Consider the following 25490-nt stretch of genomic DNA (forward strand, 5'->3'; position numbering starts at 1 on the left):
ACTGAGCCTCAGTGTCTCGACTCCTTTGGGGCAGATGCGCTTGCTTGAGGTAGGCTTGCTTGTGAGTTAGGCCAGCTTCATTGATGAGATCATTGGCTAATAGCGCGCTTGCTCAGCTATCTCTAGCTCATTACCTCTCTCAAGACCCCGCATGCCCATTGCATGCAAAGCTCCGAACTTCGACCAGTTCCATACTTGCTCAATGCGCGCTACTGCTTTCTCTCAATTGTCCATTATCCGCAATTGACCGGCCCTTTATGTTATCGAGAGTTCGACATGAGACCAACACATCCTATCGCACACGATCACATCTCTCATGCTCACATTCCTGCTTGAATTCGATACTTTCCCAGGGTGTGGATAGCAGCCGAGACGCAGCGCAACGAGGACGGAGCTTCCGACGGCCTGGCCAGACGACGGAACCATGACGGACACCAGTGAGCCCAGGCCACCGACGTCGGCCTATGAAAGTCCAACATTCGGCGAAGATAGTTCATTTCATGTGGAGCAACCTGTTGGGTCTATGTCCATATCGCCATGTGGACGGGATGTGGTGCTAGCTTCCAAGGAGGGTCTGCACGTTATTGATCTGGACTCGCCTTACTCCCCGCCCCGGTACCTGCCTCATCACACACCGTGGGAGGTCGCGGATGTCCAATGGTCGCCATTCGCGGCCCGAGACTACTGGGTCGTCAGTACATCGAATCAGAAAGCACTGGTCTGGAACTTGGGGATGAAGACTTCAGAGAGTTCAATTGAGCATGTACTGCACGCCCACACGCGGGCGATCACCGACATCAACTTCTCGGCGCATCATCCGGACATGTTGGCCACCTGTGCTGTTGATAGTTTTGTTCACTGCTGGGATCTGCGCATCACCTCCAGGCCCGCCATATCATTCTCCGACTGGTTTGCTGGCGCAACACAGGTGAAGTGGAATCGACAGGACCCTAATGTGATCGCGAGCTCGCATGACAAGTTTCTACGGATCTGGGACAAACGGATGGGCGCGTACCCGATCACATCCATCCAAGCACATGACACGAAGATTTACGGCCTCGATTGGAATAGAGTACGACCCGGGGCTCTCACGACTTGCTCACTCGATCGGACGATAAAGTTCTGGGATTACACAGTCGATACCGAGGTTCCTGAGAAGCTCATCCGGGCACCGTTCCCCGTGTGGCGCGCACGAAACACCCCATTCGGTTGGGGTGTCTTAGCCATGCCGCAGAGAGGTAACAGTGATCTTCACTTGTACAGTCGCAGACTCGGAGAGGGTGCCAATCCCGGCGAGGATCTTCCGTTGGTTCACAGCTTCCCGGGACATAAAGGTCAAGTGAAGGAGTTCCTATGGAGAGCTCGTGGGGGTATAGCTGATGGGATTGATCATAGAGATTTCCAGCTCGTCTCATGGGGCACCGATCGAGAACTCCGATTGCACAGGGTTGACCCGGATATCTTACAACGAGTGGGCTATGAGAAAGGAAAGTCGTTTATCTCTAACTTTAATCTTACCCGTAAAGGTGCGGTCTACAAGTCCTTTCGGGATACGAACGCCGACCAAGATGATGAAGACACAGGGTCCCTCTCGCCGAAGACCCAACAAAGCGCCACGCCACAAACCTCCCGCACCAAGGGGCTGAATACGATTTCTATCCCATATGCGCGCGGCTGGACACAAGGTGGAGGCAACTCGGACTCCAGGATAGGCATGCAGGGGCGGACGAACGTTCGAGCCGATACCAACCCTATCGCATGGATGCGCGGCGTGAAGATCTCTGGCTGGGACATCGAAACCCTGGGTGATGAGATCACTCATGTTGGAGAGAAGTTCACCAAGGTATCTTTTGAGTCCGTTGATGTCAGGCAAAGGAAAGCGATGATATCCCTCAACGGCCCGTGGGGTGCTGATGGCGACTCTCTTTTCTTGAAAGTTGATATCAAGTTTCCGAGTGATTACCCCCGGGCTTCCATTCCTATATTCAACGTACAGAAGACTGCCGCAGTTACCGATGAGCTTGCCGACAAGCTCGTGGCAGAAACTCGGAAGATAGCAGATACCTACTTGACTCACAAGCGAGGCTGCTTGGAAGGGGTACTTCGTTATCTACTGGGCGAAAGCACACTTGAGGAAAGTATGGCATGGATTTCTGGAGAAACAGCCGAGACTGTCAAGTCCCCGATCAATGGCCAGCTCGAGGGAGAGGAGTCAAGCGATGAGGACGAAGTCGGGCTATCCCAAAGCCAAGACTTAGGCATGAGCTCGGAACTACTTCGTCCAGTCAATGCCAACGTTATGGTGCCTGTGGCTAAGGGATGCGGTGCGTTGTGGGCAAATGATGGCCGTTTGGTATGCTTTTTTCCCTCCAAGAATGATAAATCGGCAGAATGGATGGAGAACCTAGGCCTGAGAGAGATGTCCAGGCTCTCGAGAGCCGATAAAGTTTTTGAAGGGTTTGGCCGATTGCAGACGAGCTCGCCTGGTCCGCGGCCTTCTGCTACGATTGCCAGCACTGATGATGGCGCATCAGAGTATTCCGATGACTCGGACGCGGAGAGTTCAAGCTCTTCCGGGTCCTCCGGTATCTTATCAGGGTTGCAGCATCGATTCCCGACTCCTCAAACATGGAGGAGTGGTGGCAGCCTGGGGATTTATAGGCCACGCTCTACAGATAACTCCCAGAGGTCAACAGCGGGAGCAGTGACCACGAAATCGTCTGATCCGCCTCAGAACGTGATTTCGATCCACGACTTCAGTGATATGCTACCAGCAAAACGCGAATTAGCTGTCGGATATCGTATCTGTGGCAAAGCCACGGATGTGTGTGCCCATAATTCTGCCGTCGCTCTCGATCACGGGTACCACGAGCTAGCTCGAATCTGGGGCCTCCTAAGGCTCATTCTTCACAACCGGAAATCATCGATGCTTGCCTCTAGTCTAGACCAACTAGGAAGGCCGCCGCGCATTCAGCGAAAAGACAGTGCTATTGATCTTACTTACGACGCCAAGAGCCATAATAGGAGCTCGAAGGGGTCCCAAGCCTCGTCAATAAGATGGGGGGATCACCCTTTTGGTAGTCACTGGCTCATTCCATCTCTATTTGATCACTTCGAACGAATCGGCGATGTACAGATGATCGCGATGCTGTCATGTGTCCTGCACGAACCAAACAATGAAGAGATATCGGCGACGGAGAAGGTTCATCACAGTAGGAGTGTCTCTAAGCGCATGGAAGAACATTCATTCTCGTTCGACTTTTACCCTCCGCATACAGTGATACAAAACAAATCACATACTGCGACTCCCCTTGCCACCACACCAAAAGACAGCCATACAACTCCCATCACACACAGTTCCGGACGCTCATCCTCCGAGATTTGGCGTGTTGATTCCACTCCTCCTTATTCTACGGGAACAACTCCCCCGCTGAACTCTCGAGTTGCGGCCCTACCGGCAGACCGGAAAACTTGGAGCCAAAATTTATCAATAGCAGCCTCACCCGATCAGCAGTCTCAGCCTCGAAGTGCATCGGGGCTTGGTTCTGTTCTTGCCTCTTCCCTTTCCCGGTCTTTCACCTTTGGGCCCTCTTCGGCGTCCCCCCCTGCGACTGCATTGTCGAAGAAGAAGCAAAGTCCAAGTGGCAGCCTACATACGACCGGTGGATCCGGTATGTGGGTTACCAGTGCTCTTACGGCCAAGCCTGCTTCGGCGGTTCCGGACTATCTGACTACCTCTACCGCGCTTACTTCACAAACCCATTCCGACACGGAAAGTGAGCGACCGTCACCTGCGAAACCCCGGGCGAAACTGCAAACAACATTCAAGAATCAAAATGCCTTTGACAGCGGTAGCTCACAGAACACGTTCCTTGACCCAAAGAAAGAAGGTCTATACCATTCATATCGAGCAGCATACGCCCACCTCCTTTCAATCTGGGCATTGCCCGTACAACGCAGTGAGGTTCTCAAAATTGGCGGCATAGCTAGTCCTCTCAAGGACCTGCATGTTCCTCGCCAAAATGCCAATGGTCACCATGATTCATTCTCTTTCCCAATCTCAAAACATCGGGGCGCGACCACGGTGCCTATTGATGAGGAGAATCGAGGCCTGGACATTCAACGCCATTGCAATAAGTGTGGACAGGCACTTCAACATTCGATCTTCGCCACAAAAGCTGCCGTTGAAGCGCTGACCTCCAAGAGTCACATGAAGGGGACTGCGACATCCACCGTCACGTGCCCCAACTGCAAACCAAGACAGTCACTTGCTCTGAAGTTGCCGTGTGTTATATGCGGCGAGGTGGTGGACGGAATGCTTATTCCCTGTCTCGGCTGCGGTCATGTCAGCTGCTTTGATTGCCATCGAGGCTGGTTCTCCATGGCTTCCGCAGACACTCATCCTGATGATCACGCTGAGCAAGACGAATACCGATACTGTCCGAGCGGCTGCGGGTGTAAATGCTCTGATTTCATTGACATAGATCCCGCCTCACCCTGGGACGTAATCACAGACCCAACGAGTCCACAAGAGCGGGAGAGCACCCACCATCGGCATCGAAGTAAGAAGTCTGATGGGGCAGTCTCCACGAAAAATTCCGGTGAACACGCCACGGCACCTAATAGTGCTCAACATGGAGAAGACGCCGATCGATCGCAGAGCGTCTCGCCTTTTGCATCTCTTGCGAAAGGCCTGGGTGGAGGATTGAGCAGAGGGCTGCGACTACGGGACGACAAAAGAAGATCGAAGCTGTCGTCGACTTCGTTTGTCCCCAAGAAGTCTTCGATGAATCAGGTTGTTGAGAATAGATGATGGTCATTTGTCTCTGCGTTTCTAGCTAGCGACTTTGTGTATACCCCTTCGGTTTTTTCTTTGTTTTGGTAGCTCTAGGGTTAGGTGCTGGTTTAATCCTACTTTTAAGATATGGTCCGTTTACCATAATCGATCACGTAGGAGATAGAGCGGAAAGCTGTTTTGAAAATGAGCTTCTGCTTGCTTTGTAATCAGTCGGTTGTAACTCATGTGTTACCATGCAAAGGTCATGGAACGAATGATAAGATCTCGACATGGAGAGTGTCGATGTGATGCCTGAAAGATTTGGCCACGAACCAACCGCTTATCGGCCAAAGTCGATAACACTCCGCCGTCATTTCTCGATCATTGACCCACGCCATCACTCACTTTGTGACCTACCTCATCTTCACCACCGTCCGACATGAGGAGTAGGGTATCTCAGAACTAGACGCTATCTTAATCTTACTCTTACGTACCCATTGCTGAACCACTATGAGCAACACCGGCCTTGTCGCATGGGGCGTTCCCCGGCTGGCGGAGCTTCTTCCGTTGGACCAAGAATCGCTCACCCAGATCATCGACTACGCCGCCAGCCTCTCCAAGGAAGAAGGAGCCAACCACCTCAAGAACCTCTTGGGCGACTCGCCGGCCGCGTTCGAATTCATCGCTGCCTTCAGCTCCCGCCGTTCGGCCCCGCCGCCGCAGCGCTCCGCCGCGTCCTCACCAGCACCGACACCCGCCCCCTCAAGCACATCCTCCGCACCTCCCAGAAACACCAGCAGCAGTTCAGGCCGAAAAGGTAAGAAGTCAAAGCCACCGCTCCACAGCGCTGGCCCTGTGCGCCGGCCCGAGAACTTCGGCGACGTGACCGGCGGATATAGAAAGGAGGATCAAAACGAGGATTACATGCCTGTCTCGATGTCAGGCCGGGGTCGACCGGATGCGAAGCCATCTCTCGGTCTACAAAATCTACCGGTCACATCTTCTCAAGGATCATCCGCTACCTCATCGCGCAACCAGTCGCCCGCCCCTCCCCGGCTTACATCCACCACCACCACCACCACCAGCAAGAACAACAAAGCCCCACCTTCAGCCGCGGGACCCGTCATCTCGGATCTTCTACCTAACGTGAAGTCGAAAGCAGCCAAGTCAACGGCGCGTGGCGCCGCAAATGCAGGTGGAGGAGGCTCGTCCTCCTCGTCGTCGGCCAAGGGCGGCGGCGCCCTGACGACAACGAACATCACCGACCTGACAGCCGCGATCGCCGCGCTGGAGGTGTCCACAAACCCGACGCTGGGCCCGGGGGCCCGGAAATGTACGTGCTACGCCAGCATCCACCCGCTCTTCGACCCGGTGCCGAACTGTCTGAACTGCGGGAAGATCATCTGCGCGCTGGAGGGGCTGCAGCCGTGCTCGTTCTGCGGGACGCCGCTGCTGTCGAGCGACGAGGTGCAGAGCATGATCCGGGAGCTGCGCGCGGAACGGGGCCAGGAGAAGATGCGGGCCCACAATGAGAGCGTCCAGCACCGGGACGGGGGACCGGGGCTGGGACCAGGAAGTAACAGTACCAGCAATAATAAGCTGGATGCGGCCCGCGCGCATCGCGATAAGCTGCTACAGTTCCAGGCGCAGAACGCCAAGCGCACGCGGGTGGTGGACGAGGCGGCGGACTTTGAGACCCCCAATGTCGCGTCGACGCTGTGGATGACCCCCGCGCAGCGGGCGCTGGCCCTGAAAAAGCAGCAGCGCATCATGCGGGAGATGGAGGAGAAGGCCCGGCCGGAGTGGGAGAAGAAGAAGACCATCATGAGCTTGGATATCAAGGGTGGTCGAGTGACGCGGGTGTATCAGTCCGCCGCGGAAGCGACCGGGTCGGCGAAGGCCGCGGAGGAGGGGGAGGACGAAGATGACAATGAGGCCAAGGCTGCGCAGCGAGATGAGGCCGATCGTGCGAACAGCGGTGGCCACGCGTTTAGCAACAATCCGCTCCTGGCGGCTGGCGGGCTGCTCCGGCCGGTGTGGAAAACGGCCGACGGTAAGCAGCCCGAGACGGCGCGCAAGGAGCGCCAGCCAACCTGGCGGCGGGTGCAGGATGACAACGACGATAACGAGCAGTGGATTCTGGATGGCGGGGCGCATGGGTATACATGATCCTATGGAGGCGCAAAGATTCTGGCGTCACCGTGCAGTTCCTCCCTCTCTCCCTGCGTTCAGGAGTGAGTGTGTTGGCTTGTACATACTCAACATTCTCCTTGCATAGTATCTACGTGTGTTCTCGCTGGTTGTATACACCACAGCAAAAACCACACTACGTATCTCTCAAGCTAGCGAGCCATCGTATCCTTCGGTGGGGCACAATGAAAGCCAGAGCCCGTATTAATTTCAACTTGGAGTAGACTCTCGTACTGGGTAATTGCTACGCTACAATGGGAGCTAGAGCTCGTGTTCGGAAGGGCGATACCTGCTAGGAAGTAATCCTATCAATAAATAGTATCCTATAGCCTGTCAAACGTTACACATCAGACATATGCCGCATCTATATTACTTCTATACTCACCTATACAGTACACCCCATGGGATAATGAAAAGCATAGCCAACAACTAGCTAACCACCAACAATTCAACCCAAATTCCCTTGCACTAAAGTACCAGAAACCTGCTCCGCTGGATCATGACGCCAATAGATCAGCCATAAGGTGAGGAGAGATCATGGACCATGGAACGTAACAGCCAGCCAGTTAGTCAGTCACTCGCCCAATAGCTGCTGCGCTGCGTCAAAGCCCGCAAGTAACCGAGAAACCAAGGGTAGGCAGGGCATTATTAATTCAAAGACCGGTCGGTCGGTAGGTATATGAATATTAGCCATCTGCATCTTTCGATATTACCTATCAGTTTGCTCCCCACTTTGGCCCCGTGTCTTACAATTCACTTCTTTACTTGAGACTGAGACATCACGAACCGAGAGCGGGAAGTGACGTTTGCGGGGAAGTTGGCAGTGCCGCAGTATACAAGCTCGGTTCGAAGCGGGTAGATTCGGCCAACCACCACTTACCATTTACGGAGGGTCATCGTATCTGAGATACAAGGTATCAGCAGCTGCAACAGAACACGAGTGAGTGGATTGATAGAGTACTGGCTGGAGTGGTGCTTATACGACTGCTACCTACCTTATTAATACTTGCTCCCCCCTTCTTTCTTCTCCAGGTCGAGAGACCAACTCTTCGAGCTACATCCATCAAGCCAGTCCCAAGGCAACCAGGGCAACAGAAGGATGTTAAGCCAGCTGAGCTGGGACGCCATATCACTATCCCCGGGTGGAATCGCCTGGGGTGTGCTGGGGTTACTCTCCGCGGTGGTGAGTGCACACCGATTACCCTCAGATTCGCCCTATCGTTGCTCTTTCGAAGAATACTACTAACGGGGTATGGATGCAAACAGACCCTCCTCTACACCCTCTACAACCGCTACCTCCACCCGCTCCACCACCTTCCGGGCCCCCTGCTCGCCTCGCTCACCCCCTGGGTCCAGCTGTACCACGGCCTCCGCGGCGACCGCCACCTCTGGCTACACACACTCCACACCCAGTACGGCAGCCACGTGCGGGTGGCGCCCAACTTTGTGTCCGTCAACACCGCACAAGGGCTGCACGACATCTACGGCCACGGAAAGCGCCTCAAGAAGGCCGACTTCTACAATGCGTTCCCGGCCATCAAGGGCGTCTACAACACGCACAACGTCATCGATAAGACGGCGCACGGCCGCAAGCGCCGCGTCCTGAGCCAGGCGTTTGCCGACCATGCGTTGAAGAGTATGGAGGATGTTATGCTCTTGCATGTGCGGCAGCTTTGTAGTGGGTTGGTGGGGAGACAGCTGCAACAGACTCCAACGGAAGGTGGAGGCGGGGAGAAACAGGGGCCGGCAGTGGTGCAGGATTTGGGCCGGTGGTTTAGTTATCTCACGTATGATGTGATGGGGGAGTTATGTTTTGGGAAGAGCTTTGATATGTTGATTGAGAGTAGCCGGCGGAGGTTGGTCGAGTTGGTGGATCGCGCGGCGAACCGGCATTATATCGTGAGTGTGCCCCAGTTTCTTCTGTGTTTTCTGGTGGGTTTGGCTGACATTGCGGGGGAACACTTCCAGTGTGGTCTGTGGATGCCCCTCGATCGATGGCACCTGGACCAGATCTTCATTCATCGGTTGACCAACGACCGCTGGAACTTCATCATGAACTCCCGGGTCGAGGCCACGAAGCGCGCCCAGGAACGCACCCAGGCGGGCCACGACGCCAAACGCGATTTCTTCTACTACCTGCTGAACGCCCGGGACCCGGAGTCCGGACAGGGGCTGACCACCCCGGAGCTCTGGGGCGAGGCCAACGTTCTGATGATCGCGGGCAGCGACACGACGTCGACCACCCTCTCGGCCACGGTGTTCTACCTGGTGCGCAACCCGCTTGCGATGGAGCGGCTGAAGAACGAGGTCCGCGGGGCGTTTACTTCTGTCGAGGACATTGTCTCGGGCAGCCAACTCAACGAGCTGGTGTACTTGAAGGCTTGTCTGGACGAGGCGCTGCGGCTGGCTCCCGCCGTGCCGGGGGCGCCTCCCCGCGAGGTGATGGAGGGCGGCGCCATGGTGGACGGGGTGTTCCTGCCTGAGGGGACCGATTGCGGCACGCCGACCTTCTCCATCCACCGCCAGGCTGCGTACTACCGTCAACCGGGTGCGTACCTGCCGGAGCGCTGGATCGAAGGCGCGACGTGTAAGACGGAGTTCGAGTCCTGGGAGACGAGTAAAGAGGATGTCGAGGTCGCGCGACGTGCGTTCTGCCCGTTCAGCATCGGTCCGCGCGGCTGCATCGGCAAGAGCATGGCATTCATGGAGATGCGACTGACGATTGCACGGTTGATCTTCCTCTTTGATCTGGCGTTGGCCGACCACCGCGGGGAGGACGCCGAGGGCCACTTGGCGCTGGTGGATCACTTCACCAGCGCCAAAGAAGGGCCCAATGTGACTGTACGAGTGCGTACGTAGCTAAGCTGATGTAGATTGAGAACACCTAAAGCACAGTACATAATTTTCTCGAAATCAGATCCAACCTTCCAGTGCACAGTAGAGGCTGGTTGCAGGGCCGATACCAGGCAAATCGACGCTATCGGAAGGACACGTGCCGGACACGTGCCGCCATCCCCAGGCAGCGAGACAGACTGCCCTTCTCTTCCCCTACATTTCTCTCCCACTTCCCTTCTTACATATCAAGAAATCAGTCACTCGTTTATTTCCTTTGATCTCCTCAATATTCAAACTCTCGTTAACCTATTTTCGTTGCCTATTGTTTTGCTTTTAACTTTCATCTTTGTTCCCCCAAACATCGAGATGCCCCCTTCGGCGCTGACCACGACCTTCATACAATCGACCTTCCTTAATGCCATTGCCAACCTCCTCGCTCAGGTCATAGATCAGTACCACCGCGGTGTACGTAGCTTGATTTCTTTTTCCCGTCGTCAATTTTCCCGCAATCCCGTGCATGTATAGAAAAACACACAAAACACGCTATATACATACAAGAATCCACGGTGTCCTCCTCAACATTGACCTCTGTCATGCATGACTAACATGATTTGGGGGTAATGGGGGAACTGGGGAATTGGAGGAGTGGGGGAATAGTTTGGGGGTACTAGGTAGTGGTGGTAAGTGGATGAGAGAGAGAGAGAGGGTCCTAGACTACAACTCAACTCAAGATTTGTTTCTTTGGGGTTCTGAGTTTCCCCGCCTTTGCCTTTGCCGTGCCTTGCCCTGCCGTGTTGAAACGGTGAACCCTTGGGCCTTGACGCCTTGTCTCCAAATGATCTTCCGGATCATCCCGAGTCCGAGGCCGAGGCCGAGTCCGAGTCCACTGCGGGAGGCACCAACCCTATGATCCATGATGTATACATCGATTACCTAAACGGGTAATATGTATACTTCTGGCCATTCCCTTGGTGTCATGTCCCCAGGACATCATGGATACACTAGGCACTTACCACCTAGCAGGGCACTTGATTCATGCCGAGAAACAGACCTCATCAACACCGAGATCCAGCTTCTCTCTTCCTTTTTGATAATCTAAACACCAAGCCTATCCCCCACCCACACAAATATGGGAGCCCCAACCCAGCCCCAACCACCACAACCCAAACCTACTCCCCATCACCAAAGAACAACCACAAACCGGACCCTCCCTATTCTCATCCACCTGTCCACCATCCCCCTACTTCCCCCCCTTAACCCCCTCCATCCTCCCCTCCCCCCCCTAATTTCCCTTCCCAGAAACCATTCCACCTAAACCCCACCGCCCTCCTCCAATTCCTCATCTACGGTCTCCTCAGCGTCCTCCCCAATTTCCTCTGGCAACGGTTCCTCGAATCCCGCTTCCCGGGGTTCCCCTCCTGGCGGCGGCGGTGGTCGTCGGCCCTCACCACCACCACCACCACCACCACCATTCCCGGGACATCATCCACCCCCACCCCGCCCAATCCCGCTACTACGAAGGGCGCACCACCGAAAGGGGAAGTATGCATCCCCATCCCCATCATTCCCATCTTTCCCGAAAATACCACGACCAAGGCCAAAGCCAAAGCCAAAGACCAAGACCCGAGAAGGCAAGCGGGGAAGTTCTACCCCCGCAGCAGCGGCAGCAGCAGCGGAGTCCGCAACTTCCTCGCCAAGTTCCTGCTGGATCAGACGGTGGGGTCGGTGATGAATATCGTGCTGTTTGTGGTGTTGATCAATTTGTTGAAGGGGGTGAGTTGGGCGGCGTGTTGGGGGTTGGTGCGTGAGGTATGTGCTTTTTTTACCTTGACTGTGGTTGGATTTTTGGGGGAGGGGGCGCCGCGGGGGGGGGGGTTCCCTTTGATGGCTGGGGCTCGGGCTTAGGTGACTTGACGATGACGAGACGATGCTGACTTTTGAGCTGGGGGCAGGACTTCCGGCCGATCATGATGGCGCGGCTCAAGTATCGGCCGCTCGTCTCGGTGCTCATGTACACAGTGGTGCCGGTGGACCGGCGCGTGGTGTTTGGGAGTGCCTGTGGGGTGATCTGGGGGGTGTATTTGAGTTTGTATGCGGTGGTTTAGCCAGTGTCAAAATCTGGCGTCGTGGATATGGGCTGCATAATACTTCGCTTTGTTTCACACTAGGTGCTTGGGGCTTGGGGCTTGGGGCTATTCTGTCAAAGAACGATAGGGGCCCAATTGTCAACCATAGACTAGTAATGCTTCGCGTTCATATCATATTAGCATATTACAGTACATCACCCCGCCACTGTATGGATTCCCCGATCTGCCAACTGAAAAGGATAAATCTACATACATCCATGATGTAGCAATCTGAAACCCAGCCCCAGTCATTGTAGAAAGTGTAAAAAGAAAAGAAGATTACACTTTTGCGAAGCAGCAGAAGAATCAGCGCAGCCAATTCCAGCCTACATCAAGCGGCCGTCCGCTCAATCCTTCGTCCCTTGACGGACAGCCATTCAATAGGCAACGCCCCCACCAGCGCCAGCGCCCCCATCGCCACGGCCACATAGAAGGTCTGCATGATGGCCGAGTTGTACGCCTTTAACGCCTGCGGCAGCGTACTCTCCGGCACGACGTGGCGTAGCATGGTCGCTCCGGCGCCCATCACCTGGCGCACATCCAGCCCCGCAATATGCTCCAGGTTCTCGCGCAGCTTGTTCTGGAACACGTTCTGGGCGACCGACACGAAGATCGCGCCGCCGAGCGTCTGCGTGAACACGACGATGGCCGTGGCGCTGGGCACGTCGGCTGGGCCGAGCGCGGCCTGACATACCAGCATCGGTTGCTGCAGGCCGATGCCCGCCCCGATCCCGATGATGATCTGGTAGCCGATCCAGTGGGCCGCCTTCGAGTCGGGCTCCAGCGTGCTGAGGAGGCCCCCGCCGATGGCCACGAACACCGGCGATGCCAGCAGGAATGGCGTGTAGTACCCGAAGACCGAGATCAGGACTCCGGCGACCATGGCGAACACAACGACACCCAGCAACATGGGGAGGTTCATGATGCCCGACTTGGTCGCTGATACGCCCTTGATTGCCTGGAACCAGATCGGCAGCTATTTGCAAGTATATTAGCTACTGTTTCGTCACTTGACACAGATACAAAGCAAAGAGGGGCACTCACATAGTAGACGAAGGTGAAAAACGAGCCGCCCATACAGAAGGTGAAAAACGCCCCACCCCAGACGTTCCGATTCTTGATCAGTCTCGGTGGGATGGTGGCCTTGTCCTTGCCCCAGATTTGCGTCCCGATAAAGCACAGAATGAGTAATCCAGATAGGAGGAACAATGCGATGATGCGGCCACTGTTCCAGGCGTAGGTGGTACCGCCCCACTGCAACGCCAGGAGCATGCAGATGACGCCCGGGAGAAAGAAGGCCGTGCCGGGGAGATCCAGCTGAGACACTTGATCCCTGAATCCGTACGTGCTCTTGACCGACCTAGGTGCCTTGAAGAACATAAGGATAAACAGGATGGTCAGCCCACCGATAGGCAGATTGATGTAGAAGCACCACCGCCAGCTGAGGTGATCGGTGAACGCGCCCCCCATGAGCGGCCCGGCCACACTGGCCACGCCATACATCCCGGCCAGCGTGCCAGCGTAGACCGGTCTTCGTTCCAGCGGTGCTGTTTGGGCAACAATCAGCATGGCCCCGGAGAAGAGACCGGCTGATCCGACCCCAGCAACGGCTCGCCCGATGATCAGAGCCACCGAATTGGGGGCCAACGCGCAGATCAACGACCCGACCTCGAAGATGGCCAGTGCAATCAGATACACCCATTTCGTCGAGTAGAATGTGTACAGCTTGCCGAAGATCAAGGTGAGCGCACAGGTCGTGAGGAGGTAGGCACTGCCGTACCAACCCACGTCATCCAGGGAGTGGAACTGATCGGTGATCTTGGGGATGGCCGTGGCCAGGATCGTATTGTCCTTGACACGAGAAGAGAGTCAGGGGAGCTCCACACGTTAGTTTCAATTTTGATGAGATCACTTACCAAAGCAATACAGAAGAGAGAGATGGAAAGTCCGATGAGAATCAGGGCAAGCTTCCAAGAAGTGGGATATTCTGGCTCTGAACCAGCAGCGTCATCACCGTGACGCGAGCTTGTTGACTTGGCCTCATTCAGCGGCACATGGATCTGAGAATGGGAGGATGCTCCACGGGACGAGTGTGCAGGAGTACTGTCGCGATCAGTGGATTGCATCCTGCTGGAAGCAGCCTTTCTCATCTCCCTTCTGTTACGCGGAGGAGTCAACTCGATCGACGACGCTTGACGAGACATGGTCCCAGGATGAAGGAAAACACACACGCCCTCTCTGTGATATCAGTCGAATAGAGTCACTATAACACCAGCAAGATGTAGACGATTCTTGGACTAGCATGGACCGATAAATCGAATTAATGGTAAGGTGAATGGGTCAAGGTGCCGTGACAACGTTAGTGTTGGAGGCAGAAACCAAACGCTCAGTCAGTCAGTGCAGTACCAACAATAGCAATGTCAATCAAGTGGAAAGAAAGGAAATGGCAAGACGAGATCACTGAATCAACACTGGCCAGCAGGCACTGGCACTGGCAGAACAAAGTCCCTCCCTAATTTGGAACCGGCTGTACCACCGGACCTTTTCCCTTTTCCCTTTCCTTTCCTTTCCACTCTGACGGCGTTTGTCGTCATCAGAAGGAATCCATCCATCCATCCACTGCAGACACGATGGTCGGGGAGCATGACTGTAACCCCATGCTGACTGTGGTGTCCATCCCTGTTGCATGCTCGTGTCCATTCCCAGACGTCTTCTTTTGTATGGCCCCGGACTAGCTCACCACCCTCTCTCTGGCCTGGCCTGGCCTGGACTGGAAGAGGTCAGGAAATCGGGGCTGAACGCATGCAGTGACAGGTGGGATTGGGATGGTCACACAGGCTATGATGAATGAGTGAGCCATCAACAGCTGCATGCATGGCACCGCCGTCCGTGGAGTCTTTGCCTGCTGTCGTCCGGACATTCGGGCGGATATCTACTTCCGCAGTCCGGGCATAGAAGAACATTCACCCACACACAGGCCTGTAGTTGAGTGAATACATCCTCATCAGCCAGTCATAAAAAGAGAATGGGGCTGTCAAGAGGCTCTTAGCTCTGGCTCAGCCGAGAGGAATATTCCCACAATACTCTCATGCGGGCTTGATCACAATGTTCCCATCTGGACGAAGGGATATCCTTACCCCAGAACTATTGCGGCCTGATCGACTGGACATGAACAAAAGGGCCATTATGCTAGCAAGAAAGGTAGAGCTTATTTGTTATTCCCAACCAGTAAACCTAGGATATATTCACAAGATGTGCCAATCAAACAGTTGTGCAACGCCGTAAAACATGATAGTGTATCCAGCACCTCCCTACTTCCCAGCCGCTCTGCCAACACCTGATCCATGCGGAATTTCAGCCATTTCCCTTGCGGGTCCGAGTCCAGACTCGACATCAATGCCTGATATCCTAGCAAAAGGCCGCTCAATCCAACAAAAGTTGAAGCAACATTGAAAAATCACCAAAAAACAGCAGATGCCCCCGATCCCTCACTGGCCACGCAGGCCGCTGGTGTTGGGCTTCTTGGCATCCTCTTTGCTGGCAACTAGAGCGATCAAAGCAGCACCCACACCACTGCCATCCTTAGAGATACCAATGCGGATCTTCTTGTTACCGGCCTCGCCAACCTCGGGGACCTCGCGGAGCGCATCCCGCATGTGGCCCTCGAAGTTGGGGTAGAACTCCACCAGACTGCCATCCACACCAATATCCACCAGATCCTCCGACTGCAGCTTGCCAGTGGAGTGGAGAACAGCCGCCAGAGGCACGGCAGCCAGACGAGCGGCACGCTTACCAATAGCATGTACCACGGTCTGGATGGCTTTGCAATCGTCGTTGCTGGGGTTCTCGATCTTCAGGTGATCCTTCAGGGCCGTCTTGATCTGATCCAGGTTCTCGGTCTTGTCGGCCTCAACCAAGCTCAACAAGCTAGTGTCAATGCCCCACTGGCGGAAGAGGGACGACTCCTTAGGGACCGAGACAGTCGACGATGCGCTAGACTTGAGGAAACCCAGGGACTCGTTGCCGTGCATGTCCAGCATGACACGGCGCAGGATCTCACCTAGGAACATACCGGAGACGCGCTTCTCGAACATCTGAATGCCGGGGTTGTTGCTGTCCGCGTCCAGTTGCTGGTCATAAACGGTGTTGGGAAGGACGCTCAGGTGGTTGTCGAAGCTGCCCCATTCGGCGTTGATGATCATCTCCCCGGTAGACTTGTCGTACGAAGAATGTTCAATGGTCTGCATCTTGGTGATGCGGTCGAGCTTCTCGACATAGGCACCGTTGGTGCCCGTGCCGAAGATGGCGCCGAGGAAAGTACCTGTGGCACCAGGGGAGGTGTAGGAGCGAGCCATCAAGGTTCCCACGGTGTCATTGACCAGGGCGGCCACACGCACGGGGAGATCCAGCTCATCGATGGCGCTCTGCAGCAACGCGCAGACATCCTGGCCCACGGCATCGGGGATGTCGAAGCCCTTGGTCCAACGAATCAGGGTACCCTTGTTGATGCCCAGCTGGCGGACGGGGAAACTGAAGGTGAAACCCAGGTCAAAGAGTTCCTCCTCGCAGTTGTCCTTCTTCTGGTTGCGGCGTCGAATGTGTGCCTCAAAGTGCTCGTTGTGGTGAATGCGCAGGAACGACTCGATCTGACGTGCCAAGAACAGGAACAGATCCTTGGCGGTGCCGGAGGACATGGTCTCCCGAGGGATCATGATCTTAGACTGGGTCAGGGAGAAAGTGGTGTCTCCATGGAGGTCAATGGAGCACACGCGGAAGTTGGTTCCGCCAAGGTCTACAGCCAAATACAATCCCTGTTGTGTGTCTGATCAGCTGGCGGGGTCCGGATCGATCCGGAGGGAAGAGGCCCGGCGCCTGATTCTCTTACCTTTTCTGTGCCATTGGGTACAGAGGTCACGAAGGTTGGGATCTGGCTCAGGGTGGTGTGCTCCTGCGACAGGCCCTCGTCCATCTCGCGCACGTACTCTGTTACACCGCGACGCACCTCGTCGGCGGGGTAGTCAAACTGGCGGGCAATCCGCACAGCCTCTTGGAGAACTGGGGAAGACATGATGACGATTTTGATGTGATGAAGGAGGGGAAGAGAAGAGTAGGTGAGAATGTCGCAAGGATGACGAGGACAAAGAATATGGAGAGGATTCCCGGGAAGAGAGAAACTGGAGGGAGAGGCGGGGGAGGGGGAGGGGAAAGTAGTAGGCCGGAAGAGGGAATAGACTTGCGGAAAGAGAGAGGGGGGAAGAGAGAGATCGAAGTATGGAGATGAGGAGTGGATGAGTGAATAGACAGATGAAGAAAGGATTTTTGGAGCGGGAGAGAGAGGAGAAATGGAGCAGGTGAAGAGGGTAACAGCAGGATAATAAACGAAAGGACAGAAGGACGGAGGAAAGAGAATAATACGGGAATAATGATGAGACTATCCCATTTTCATGGCGGGGTCGATGAGGTCAGTCCGTCGCGGGGCGCCCAAGGGAAAAAAAACCAACGACAGGGCCGGGTTCGCCGGTCATCGCCTTCGCCTATCCAGTTCCCGAGTCCCCTTCCCGATTCTTACGGTAACCATCCAGTAACTATTCAATTCTGATTCAGTATTCATTATTCAACAGTCCCGGTAGCGAGTGCACTGTCAAGATTCCATGACGTACAGAAACCACGAGTGCTGGTGGGGGATTGGGTCGTTCCTTCACCGGTGAGGGCAAAAGAGGTTTAGTAGAGAAGGAAATGGAAGGGGCCCGATGGAGAACCTGAAGCCTTTCTGCCAAGTGAGTCTCACGATGGTGCGGTATTGCTCAAGTATCCTGGGTAATTTTCCCCTGATGATGAGACATGTGGCCTCCCACATCTCCAGATATGCCTCTGATCTGGGGCATATGGAGAGAAAATGAACTATACTGTGTACGGAGTAGGTAACACGCGACGAAGGATTGGTCCCCCCCCCTTTCCCCTGCAGAGTACAGAAGCTGTCAAAGACAAGAACACCATTGATCATGTCAGCTGCATCTCGATGATCATCAGGACCCTGCCTACTGTAGACAGAGACGTAACCTTAAAAAGAACAATGTTCCCCGGGGGGGAAGGAATTGATGGTTGGTAGCATCACCATACGGGAAGATGGGATACGAGCAGGATCAGGCGACTTTGAATCCGTACCGGATGCGGTATCAAGCCCCAGGCCACGAGATCAGGCACTAACTAGGCACCAAGAGCCAAGGCACCGAGGCAGAGTTATCCGATCTAACACCTCAGGCATTCCAACGTCCAGGCATCCAGACATTCAGGCAGAGGTGAGAAAAATCAAGGCACTAAGGCAGGAGCTATCCGTCGTCACTGACTAATGGCACGTGACTATGGCCGGCGGAAGTCGGCTGGGAACGCAGAAGCATCAAGATGCAATCCCCTCCGCCGACAGTGGAATTGTCCCCGATCCGTGCATTCAGCGGCCACTCATTACCCTGCCTTCCTCCTGAACGTACCATCGGTCTTCGTGTGGCTGACGGACTCAACCCATTTTCCTTGATAACGAACCCTCCCTAACACACTCCTCAATTCATCACATCATGGGCGCCGGCAGCTCCAAGCCCGAGGCCTCGGCCGGCTCGACACACGTTTTCACGAGGTATGTACACATCACAGCTGAGGCAGCTCGCCTGCATCATGCTTGTGTGTCTCCCCAATTTACACCCATGCGCCAAGAAAACAGGATTGGCGCAATTGCGCGGCTCAATGGGTTGGAGAAACAAAGGTGACGATTTCGTCACGACCCTTCCAATCCGGGAAATCACATACCTCACTCAACACCTACCATTCATGAGTTCCAATGGCGCCTGGGTCAGTCCGGACCAAAGCAAACTTGAAAGCTAACAACAACTCCCAATCCAGCAACTCCCCCGTTCAATTCTCCTCCAACCTAGTTGAGTCCCTCCAGAACAACACCGAGGTACGTTACATTGAACAATCCAATCCACCCTTCCCCCAAATCCCCAAATCTCCTCCACAACCTCATCTACCCAACCATACTAACTCTTCTCGAAAAAAAAACAAAAGACCGACTCCTCCCGCGCCAAAGCCCTCGAACTCCAGATCCAAGCGCGCGTCTCGGAAGAACTCGAACGCCTCCGCGCCCGCGAACAGCAGACCCTCGCGGAGATCGAGAAGCGCCTCGCCGAAGTCAAAGACACCGCCACCTCTTCCTCTTCATCAGCATCCTCCACATCCACCCCGAACATCGCCTACCCGCCGGGCTCCCTGAACCTGGATGCGCCCCGCATCCCCTTCGCCGGCCGCGAGGCCACCCCCGCCGCTGCCGCGGCCCCGGAGGCCCAGAAGCCCATCAACCTGGACGTGTCGCGGGACTCGGTGAACTCGGAGATCGAGGAGCTGCGCGCCCGGCTCGAGGGCCGGCGGCGGTTGGCGCAGCTGGACGGGGAGGTGGAGAAGGCCCGGGCGGAGGTGGTGGGTTGTCTGCGGTTGAACGACCGGCGGCCGCTGAACTGCTGGAAGGAGGTCGAGAGCTTTAAGCGCGAGGTCGCGAAGATGGAGGAGGCGTTTGTGGATCGGATTGTCGGTTAAAGTCGGGGATAAAATGGGCAGACAGACAGAAAGACAGAGACGGGGGGGATCTTTGGGAACATGCGTCCACTGACGCTTGTGTAAAGTGTGTTGTTAGTTCTGTGTGAGTGTATGTGTTAGCTATGTTGTTTCTTTATGAATAGATTCGATTCCTGTGGTTTTTCCTTCTTGGTTTGTGTCATGATGTATATGTCCGTCGAATTGGGGTTTATTTTGGCTGCTTGCTCCATAGATTCAAGCACTTGTTTCCGTTTACGAAAGGTTAGACTCAGCAGGGTCTTTTGCTGGCAACATACACAACTCAACATGGCCATCATTAAAACCCCCAACCAAGACATTTAGAACATCCGCCTGGAACCAACCTTTCCTTCGCATGAGATCATTGATATTCAACACCCACCTCAAACCACACCTAATTGGCATCCATAAATTCACTCTACAAAACTGCGGGGGTATCATGAAAGACCGAAACCCATCTACATACAACATACAACCATGAAGAGCATTACCTCCAACTCAGATCCCATCCACAGCTAAACAAGCTCCCAATACCCCAGTCGCCCAACCAATTCACCCGCAGACCGAACAATGCACAGGTTCTTCTTCGCCTTCGCTTTGTCTTTGCTAGTAGTAGCCTTCCGGACCTTGATGATCTGAATCGACCCGATGCCCGTTCCCTTGCCCTCCGCCAGGTTGTAGTTGCCCGTCGTGACGAAGCCAATCAGATCATCCTCGGAGGGAAGCGGGAGGTGTGTCTGACGGTCATCGACCGTGTCGGCGCAGGGGGCTATGAGCGATGCAGCGAGACGCTGTTGGGCGTCTTCTTTACTTGGAGGCTTGTCGGTGGCGGTGGTGTTGGCGTGGGATTGTTTACTTTGGTCGGTCTCCTTCGAAGCGAGGGAGACCCAGCGCTGTCTGAGGTCTGGGTCATTGGTGGGGAGACGGTAGATGCGGGCTCGAGGAGTCGGGGTGCCACGGCTGACGAGGAAGATGCGAACTGTGGCAAGGGTGGCGTTATCAACACTGACTGATCGATCACTGAGTGCGCGGGATGCTTGTGATGACGAAAGTTGGTGGATGTTCAGCGGTGGAAGGCTTGTAGTAGCATCAGCAGCAGCAGCAGCATCCCTCCTAGTGATATCTGCCTCTTTGTCCATCTTCTGCGCATCCTCGGCGGCCTTGGCTGGACCCTGAACGAGTCTTTCCCAATCGCATGCCCAACCTCGGCCGATTTCGCCTTTCTGACCATTGCGTAGATCCAGAGAGTCGAATTCGACCCGACGCCCCTTGGGCCGTCGCTCCCATGCCTTTCTCGCCTCCTCTCGCTCGCGCAGACCCCATTCCCACCCGGCACGGGTTCCGGGGTAGTCGCCAGGGAACCAGGGTTCACCGGATTCGAATGCCAGCTGTTGCTGCTCTTTGAGACCTCCGAATCGGGGGATGCCTCCGCTTGACAGTGGGTAGTACATCAGGCTGTACCAGACAGGGAGAACGCATTTCCAAGGGAGCAGGATCGTCCAGCTACCCGGGGCGTTGTTGTCCTTCGATTGCGCAGGCGATCGACACGCAAGGACGATGACAGGGATCTGCGGATCCGTCTCCTTTGCTGGGGGGATTTCTCCCGGCCCAGCTGCTGAGCGTCGCCGATTGATGGCCTTCTGGCTCGGCATCTGACGCGCAGCGGCCAGACGCGCACGGCGATCAAAAAGAGCCGGTGCAGTCTGGGTACGATCCGGGTGCCAGTCAGAGAGCAGAACCGCCAAATCTTGCATGTCACTCTCGGATGTTGGGGGTTTCAACGTCTTTGGAGGGTGGCTCAATCGGGGATCGGAGACAGAGAAGGCGAGCAGCGCCTCTCTCGGTAACGAAGCAGCGTTGGACACCCCCAACAAGGATCTCCAAGTAGCCTCCGGGCTATTCTGTGCGAAAGGCTTTCCATCCGCGACGACCGGCTTCAGGGAAGCGATCAACGCCTCCATTGACCCGGGGCCAGTGATTTCAATACTACCAATCTCGAATCGGAGATCCTCGACCATGACGGGGGGGTTCTGCTGTTTCGAGATTACCAGCACCTCATTCCACAGCTGCAGGAAAGCCGACGGGTGAACACGGATCCAAAGCTTCTTGCGTTGCTGCTGCTGCTGCTTCTTTTGTTTCCCAGCAGCAGCAGCAGCAGCAGCAGCAGCAGCAGCATTAACATCCAACATCTCCACATCCCGATCCTCACACCCCGCAGCCCCAGCAGCACACCACACCAACATAACCTCCGCAACCGGCCTCCTGCTCTCCCCCTTACCCGGCGGCGCAGCAGCCTCAAACACCCAAGCCCGTAACCCTCTCTTCCCCTCCCTCCACTTCCTCCCCTTAGCCCCCCAAGCACCCTGCCCCGCATCACCATCAACCCCCAGGCCCCTCAAAACAGCCTCCACCGCCGCCCCCGCCCCCTCCAACTGCAAGGTAGCCATATAACTCAAATCCCACGCCACGCAGCCCCTCGTACCCCTCGCCCGGTGCGTAGGCCGATAACTCTTCTCCGTCGGCGACAACGGCACGGCAAACCGCCACAGCGGATCCAGCGAAGTGGTCATCTTCGCCCGCTTCGCATGGAACATATGGGTCGGCAACCAGGTCTTGCAGCGCTGCCGTTTCCGGAACCGGGCCTCCGGCGGCGCGGGGCGCGAGAGCCGGTTCTTTTTGATCTTGGGCACGCGCGGCGCGATCTCGAACGCATGAGTTGCTGCTGCACCCCCGGTGTTCGCCGCCGCCGCCTCCAGTTGTTGTTTGAGTTCAGCTGCCCGCTGCGCCCGCCGCTGCACCCGTTTCGCCTTCGTCCGCTGGTTCAACCCCTGCAAGCGGCGCGCCGTCTCGAGGCGGATGCGCATCTGTTCGGTGGGTTTGCGGGTGCGCGAATTGACGGTCGGGGTGTTGTCTTCTAGCATCTGTGCGTATACCAGAATTCAAGGGGTTAACAAAGGAGAGAACAATTTAGCCCCTCCCCCCTCCCCCGGAAAAAAAAGACGTACCTCTCTCCTCGCCCTCGCCCTCAACCGCCTCGGCACGCGCTTGACATTATGACTCGCCGTCCGCCGCCGCAACGCCCGCGGCACCTTCTGGAACGCCCGACTCGTCAACGCCGCCCGCGACCGCTGCATCCCGGCCTCCAGCGACCGGATCTCGAACTCCCGGGCCTCGACGTACGCCGCGACGTCCAGCTCGCCGGTGACGGACAGAGCCGCGTCCGAGGTCTGCACGGCCAGGGTCCGGGCGTCGAAGGTTTTGGCGCGCTTGCGGGCGGCAGCCGCCGAGAAGCCATTGTTGCTTTTGCTGTTGTTGTTGTTGTTGTTGTTGTTGTTGTTGTTGTTGGTGTTGTTGTTGCCATTGCGGCTGCTAGTGATGGTGCTGTTGTTGTTTCTGCTCCCCGCCGCCGCCGCCGCCGCCGTGCGCTTCGAAGGCGGATTGAGGGCCATCCGTATGATTTTGAGAGGAGTCTTGGAAGGATAAAGGAAATGAAAAATGACTGGCCCGGGATGGATTAAAGAAACAAGGTGGAGGGCAGGTTCGTAGACACTTTTGTTTTCAGCCTCTCCGCTTCTCTAATCCCTGCCTGATTGTAACTTCTGTCAATGATAAAATGATGGAATGGGAACAAATGCATGGCCGGCACATGGAAAGGTTCAGGTTTAGCGCAAGTCACGCTCCCGCCGCGCCGGCCAAAACAGCCACACACAAAAAAAGGCACCCACCAATGACAGCCACTGGAGGGGCTCAGTCTTCAAACAACTTAATCTAAACGCTTGCGAGCTTCGGGCTTAAAATCATGTAGATCTTTGCAAGCTAATGGTTGGCTTGATCTCCTCTCTACAGATGTTTTACAGCTTCTGAGTATACCGGCCTGCTTGTTACGCCTTCTACGTCGACGACTCCAAAAGACTCAAGACTCTTTGACATCATTCACTAAGGTTGCAATGGATCAAATTTCATAGCATCGTAATGCGTTGAATGTCTTCAAGTATCTAGTGGGAAGTCTAGCTCTTTCTAACATGACTTTTTGTTTTGCCTTTATTCCAGGTCATTATCCCACAAAGCTAAAGTTCAACGCCGTCTATCAAGCCCATGCAACCTCTATGGTATTGGAAATTGGTGCATTTACAGGTTCTTGAGGATGGTCTCGGCGCTCGAGAACTGTGATGAACGTTAGTGGTCGATCAAAAAAATCTCAACGAAACAAGTGGCTTAACATACCTCGAGGTGGTTCTTAGCGGGCTCACGCTTGGCGTAGGTGACCTTGCCGTGGTCGATGATGATGGCGTAGCGGCCAGTGCGGCCCTCCTCATCAGCCCAGCCGATGCTCTTGGAGAAACGGGCCTCGGGGTCGGAAAGGAAGAGCTGTGATCTGTCAGCTGGGGCTCAATGGGGCAGTGGAAGAGGACGAAGAACATACGAAGTCATCACCAGTGACGTTGTTGGCCTTACCCCAGGCGCTCATGACGTAGGCATCGTTGTAGGCAAGGACGGCAACAACGTCGACACCCTTGGCCTTGAGCTCGGGGAGCTTCTCGGCGTACTCGGGGACGTGGCGAGCAGAGCAGACAGGGGTGAAAGCACCGGGGAGGGCGAAGAGGACGACCTTCTTGTCGGCCCACTCCTTGGAGGCGTTGTAGTTGATGGGGATACCGCAAGCCTGGATCTCCTTGTTCTCCTCAGCCCAGGGGATGTAGCTATCAAGCAGAGACGAGTCAGTGGAATTGTTGCGAGGTCGAGAGCGATGCGGTGGCAAGGAGGTATTGCCAGAGCCAGAGATAGCCGTGCATGCAGGAATAGACAAGAGATAGTGAGAGAATGAACTTACGAGAAGACGACGTCGGAGGGGAAGCTGTCACCGGGGTTGAGGCCAGACATTGTGATGGATTGGTTGTGTGTGAGAAAGGTGGGTTGAAGATGAGAGAAGTGAGAGAGTTGTTGATGAATTGGAAGAAGTGGGTTGGAAATTGGTTTAAGTACGTAAGAGAAAGAAGGAGAAGAGAGGACGGATGGAGGGAGGAACCCGTGGCGGGTTAAATATATGCTGATGGGATGGGATGGATGGATGGTTCCTGCTGGAAGGCGTGCCTGTTGGCAGGCCAGCGAATTAACGCGAACGATACGGCAGCGACGGCCCGTCTAAGGCGCCATAAGGTGATCCGAAGCAGAAAGATACCGAATCAATTGGATTCGTACAGTGAATTTTGGAGGGGGGTTGTATTATCAAGAAAGACCGCCCGAGACTGAGCCTTGGGAGAGCCCCGCCAATTGCCCCTCCTCTCCACCGCCGATATCTCTGCTATCTAGACCGTCCTCGGTGACAAATCCACCTCCGTCCTCTCCTTCATCGTCATTGTCTAGATCGGGATGCTGATTGATAACACTCAATTCTGTGCTCACTGCTCAGGGGCTCTAATACCTTATGGCTCAGCTGACACTGTGCTCAACTAATCTTTGGGCCATACTGTGAGTGATTATTTCGGAGTCTCGACCGGGTTACAGGCCGAGATCGATAGTAAGTCTGAAAGACAGTGCAGGTGGAACTTATTCCCCCACTCGGATCATCATCATGATACCTCAGACTGACTTTTAGATACAGTTACAGAGGTATCTAAGCCATGAGTTCCATTATGATACTATCCAGTGCCGAAACAATTATCAATCGCGTCCAACAGCTCCTCGTCGAACAACTACACATAGCCTAAGGAACCAACCGATTGCCACGGCAGTCTCACCCAGTAGCATATCTCCGCCTCATTTCACCCAGTAGCATATCTCCGCCTCATTTCCCAAATACTAATCACAAAATCAAACTCCAGGACTGACAGACACCACCCTACCTAGTATCACTCTCATCAGCAACCTAAGGTACCTACCTATACAGAGTCACAGATCCCGGCCCTGCAGGAGGCCGTTGAGACGATCCCACTACTCCCGAGGGAGCGCGCTCATTGGCG

The 25490-nt window shown here is 55.2% G+C and overlaps 9 protein-coding genes across 9 annotated transcripts; 5 read left to right on the forward strand and 4 right to left on the reverse strand.

The window, feature by feature from the left end:
- The first annotated feature begins 2 nt into the window (after positions 1-2).
- Positions 3-4911, forward strand: BO72DRAFT_193475 (Mtc5p). Its single transcript, XM_040939552.1, has 3 exons — positions 3-61; positions 117-1526; positions 1578-4911. Exons 2-3 carry the CDS (start codon positions 425-427, stop codon positions 4811-4813), a joined length of 4338 nt encoding a protein of 1445 aa, XP_040798768.1. The 5' UTR covers positions 3-61; positions 117-424; the 3' UTR covers positions 4814-4911.
- Positions 4912-5125: 214 nt separating this feature from the next.
- BO72DRAFT_193477 (zf-C2HC5-domain-containing protein) lies at positions 5126-7252 on the forward strand. Its single transcript, XM_040939553.1, has one exon. The coding sequence runs from the start codon at positions 5288-5290 to the stop codon at positions 6944-6946; it is 1659 nt and encodes a 552-aa protein (XP_040798769.1). The 5' UTR covers positions 5126-5287; the 3' UTR covers positions 6947-7252.
- A 453-nt stretch (positions 7253-7705) lies between these two features.
- Positions 7706-9884, forward strand: BO72DRAFT_409652 (cytochrome P450). The gene is made up of 2 exons (XM_040942410.1): positions 7706-8150; positions 8234-9884. Exons 1-2 carry the CDS (start codon positions 8067-8069, stop codon positions 9824-9826), a joined length of 1677 nt encoding a protein of 558 aa, XP_040798770.1. The 5' UTR covers positions 7706-8066; the 3' UTR covers positions 9827-9884.
- Positions 9885-10168: 284 nt separating this feature from the next.
- Positions 10169-11907, forward strand: BO72DRAFT_384073 (uncharacterized protein; the record flags this gene model as incomplete). Its single annotated transcript, XM_040941536.1, has 4 exons — positions 10169-10315; positions 11102-11344; positions 11447-11611; positions 11755-11907. 4 exons carry the CDS (start codon positions 10169-10171, stop codon positions 11905-11907), a joined length of 708 nt encoding a protein of 235 aa, XP_040798771.1.
- Positions 11908-12173: 266 nt separating this feature from the next.
- On the reverse strand, positions 12174-14066 carry BO72DRAFT_409657 (MDR family MFS transporter). Its single transcript, XM_040942411.1, has 3 exons — positions 13845-14066; positions 12973-13779; positions 12174-12904 (listed from the first exon to the last, which is right to left on the reverse strand). Exons 1-3 carry the CDS (start codon positions 14052-14054, stop codon positions 12260-12262), a joined length of 1662 nt encoding a protein of 553 aa, XP_040798772.1. The 5' UTR covers positions 14055-14066; the 3' UTR covers positions 12174-12259.
- Positions 14067-15234: 1168 nt separating this feature from the next.
- Positions 15235-17173, reverse strand: glkA (glucokinase glkA). Its single transcript, XM_040948014.1, has 2 exons — positions 16814-17173; positions 15235-16739 (listed from the first exon to the last, which is right to left on the reverse strand). Exons 1-2 carry the CDS (start codon positions 16994-16996, stop codon positions 15417-15419), a joined length of 1506 nt encoding a protein of 501 aa, XP_040798773.1. The 5' UTR covers positions 16997-17173; the 3' UTR covers positions 15235-15416.
- Positions 17174-18037: 864 nt separating this feature from the next.
- Positions 18038-19763, forward strand: BO72DRAFT_450431 (Mic19 family protein). Its single transcript, XM_040945253.1, has 3 exons — positions 18038-18559; positions 18823-18880; positions 18988-19763. Exons 1-3 carry the CDS (start codon positions 18501-18503, stop codon positions 19510-19512), a joined length of 642 nt encoding a protein of 213 aa, XP_040798774.1. The 5' UTR covers positions 18038-18500; the 3' UTR covers positions 19513-19763.
- A 173-nt stretch (positions 19764-19936) lies between these two features.
- BO72DRAFT_434573 (ribonuclease P/MRP protein subunit POP1) lies at positions 19937-23123 on the reverse strand. Its single transcript, XM_040943244.1, has 2 exons — positions 22536-23123; positions 19937-22451 (listed from the first exon to the last, which is right to left on the reverse strand). Exons 1-2 carry the CDS (start codon positions 22977-22979, stop codon positions 20046-20048), a joined length of 2850 nt encoding a protein of 949 aa, XP_040798775.1. The 5' UTR covers positions 22980-23123; the 3' UTR covers positions 19937-20045.
- A 339-nt stretch (positions 23124-23462) lies between these two features.
- Positions 23463-24729, reverse strand: BO72DRAFT_450433 (peroxiredoxin family protein). The gene is made up of 4 exons (XM_040945254.1): positions 24362-24729; positions 23954-24230; positions 23755-23898; positions 23463-23694 (listed from the first exon to the last, which is right to left on the reverse strand). The coding sequence occupies exons 1-4, from the start codon at positions 24409-24411 to the stop codon at positions 23659-23661; spliced, it is 507 nt and encodes a 168-aa protein (XP_040798776.1). The 5' UTR covers positions 24412-24729; the 3' UTR covers positions 23463-23658.
- Positions 24730-25490: the final 761 nt, after the last annotated feature.

This window comes from Aspergillus fijiensis (genome assembly GCF_003184825.1).
Source record: "Aspergillus fijiensis CBS 313.89 unplaced genomic scaffold BO72scaffold_45, whole genome shotgun sequence".
NCBI lineage: Eukaryota > Fungi > Ascomycota > Eurotiomycetes > Eurotiales > Aspergillaceae > Aspergillus > Aspergillus fijiensis.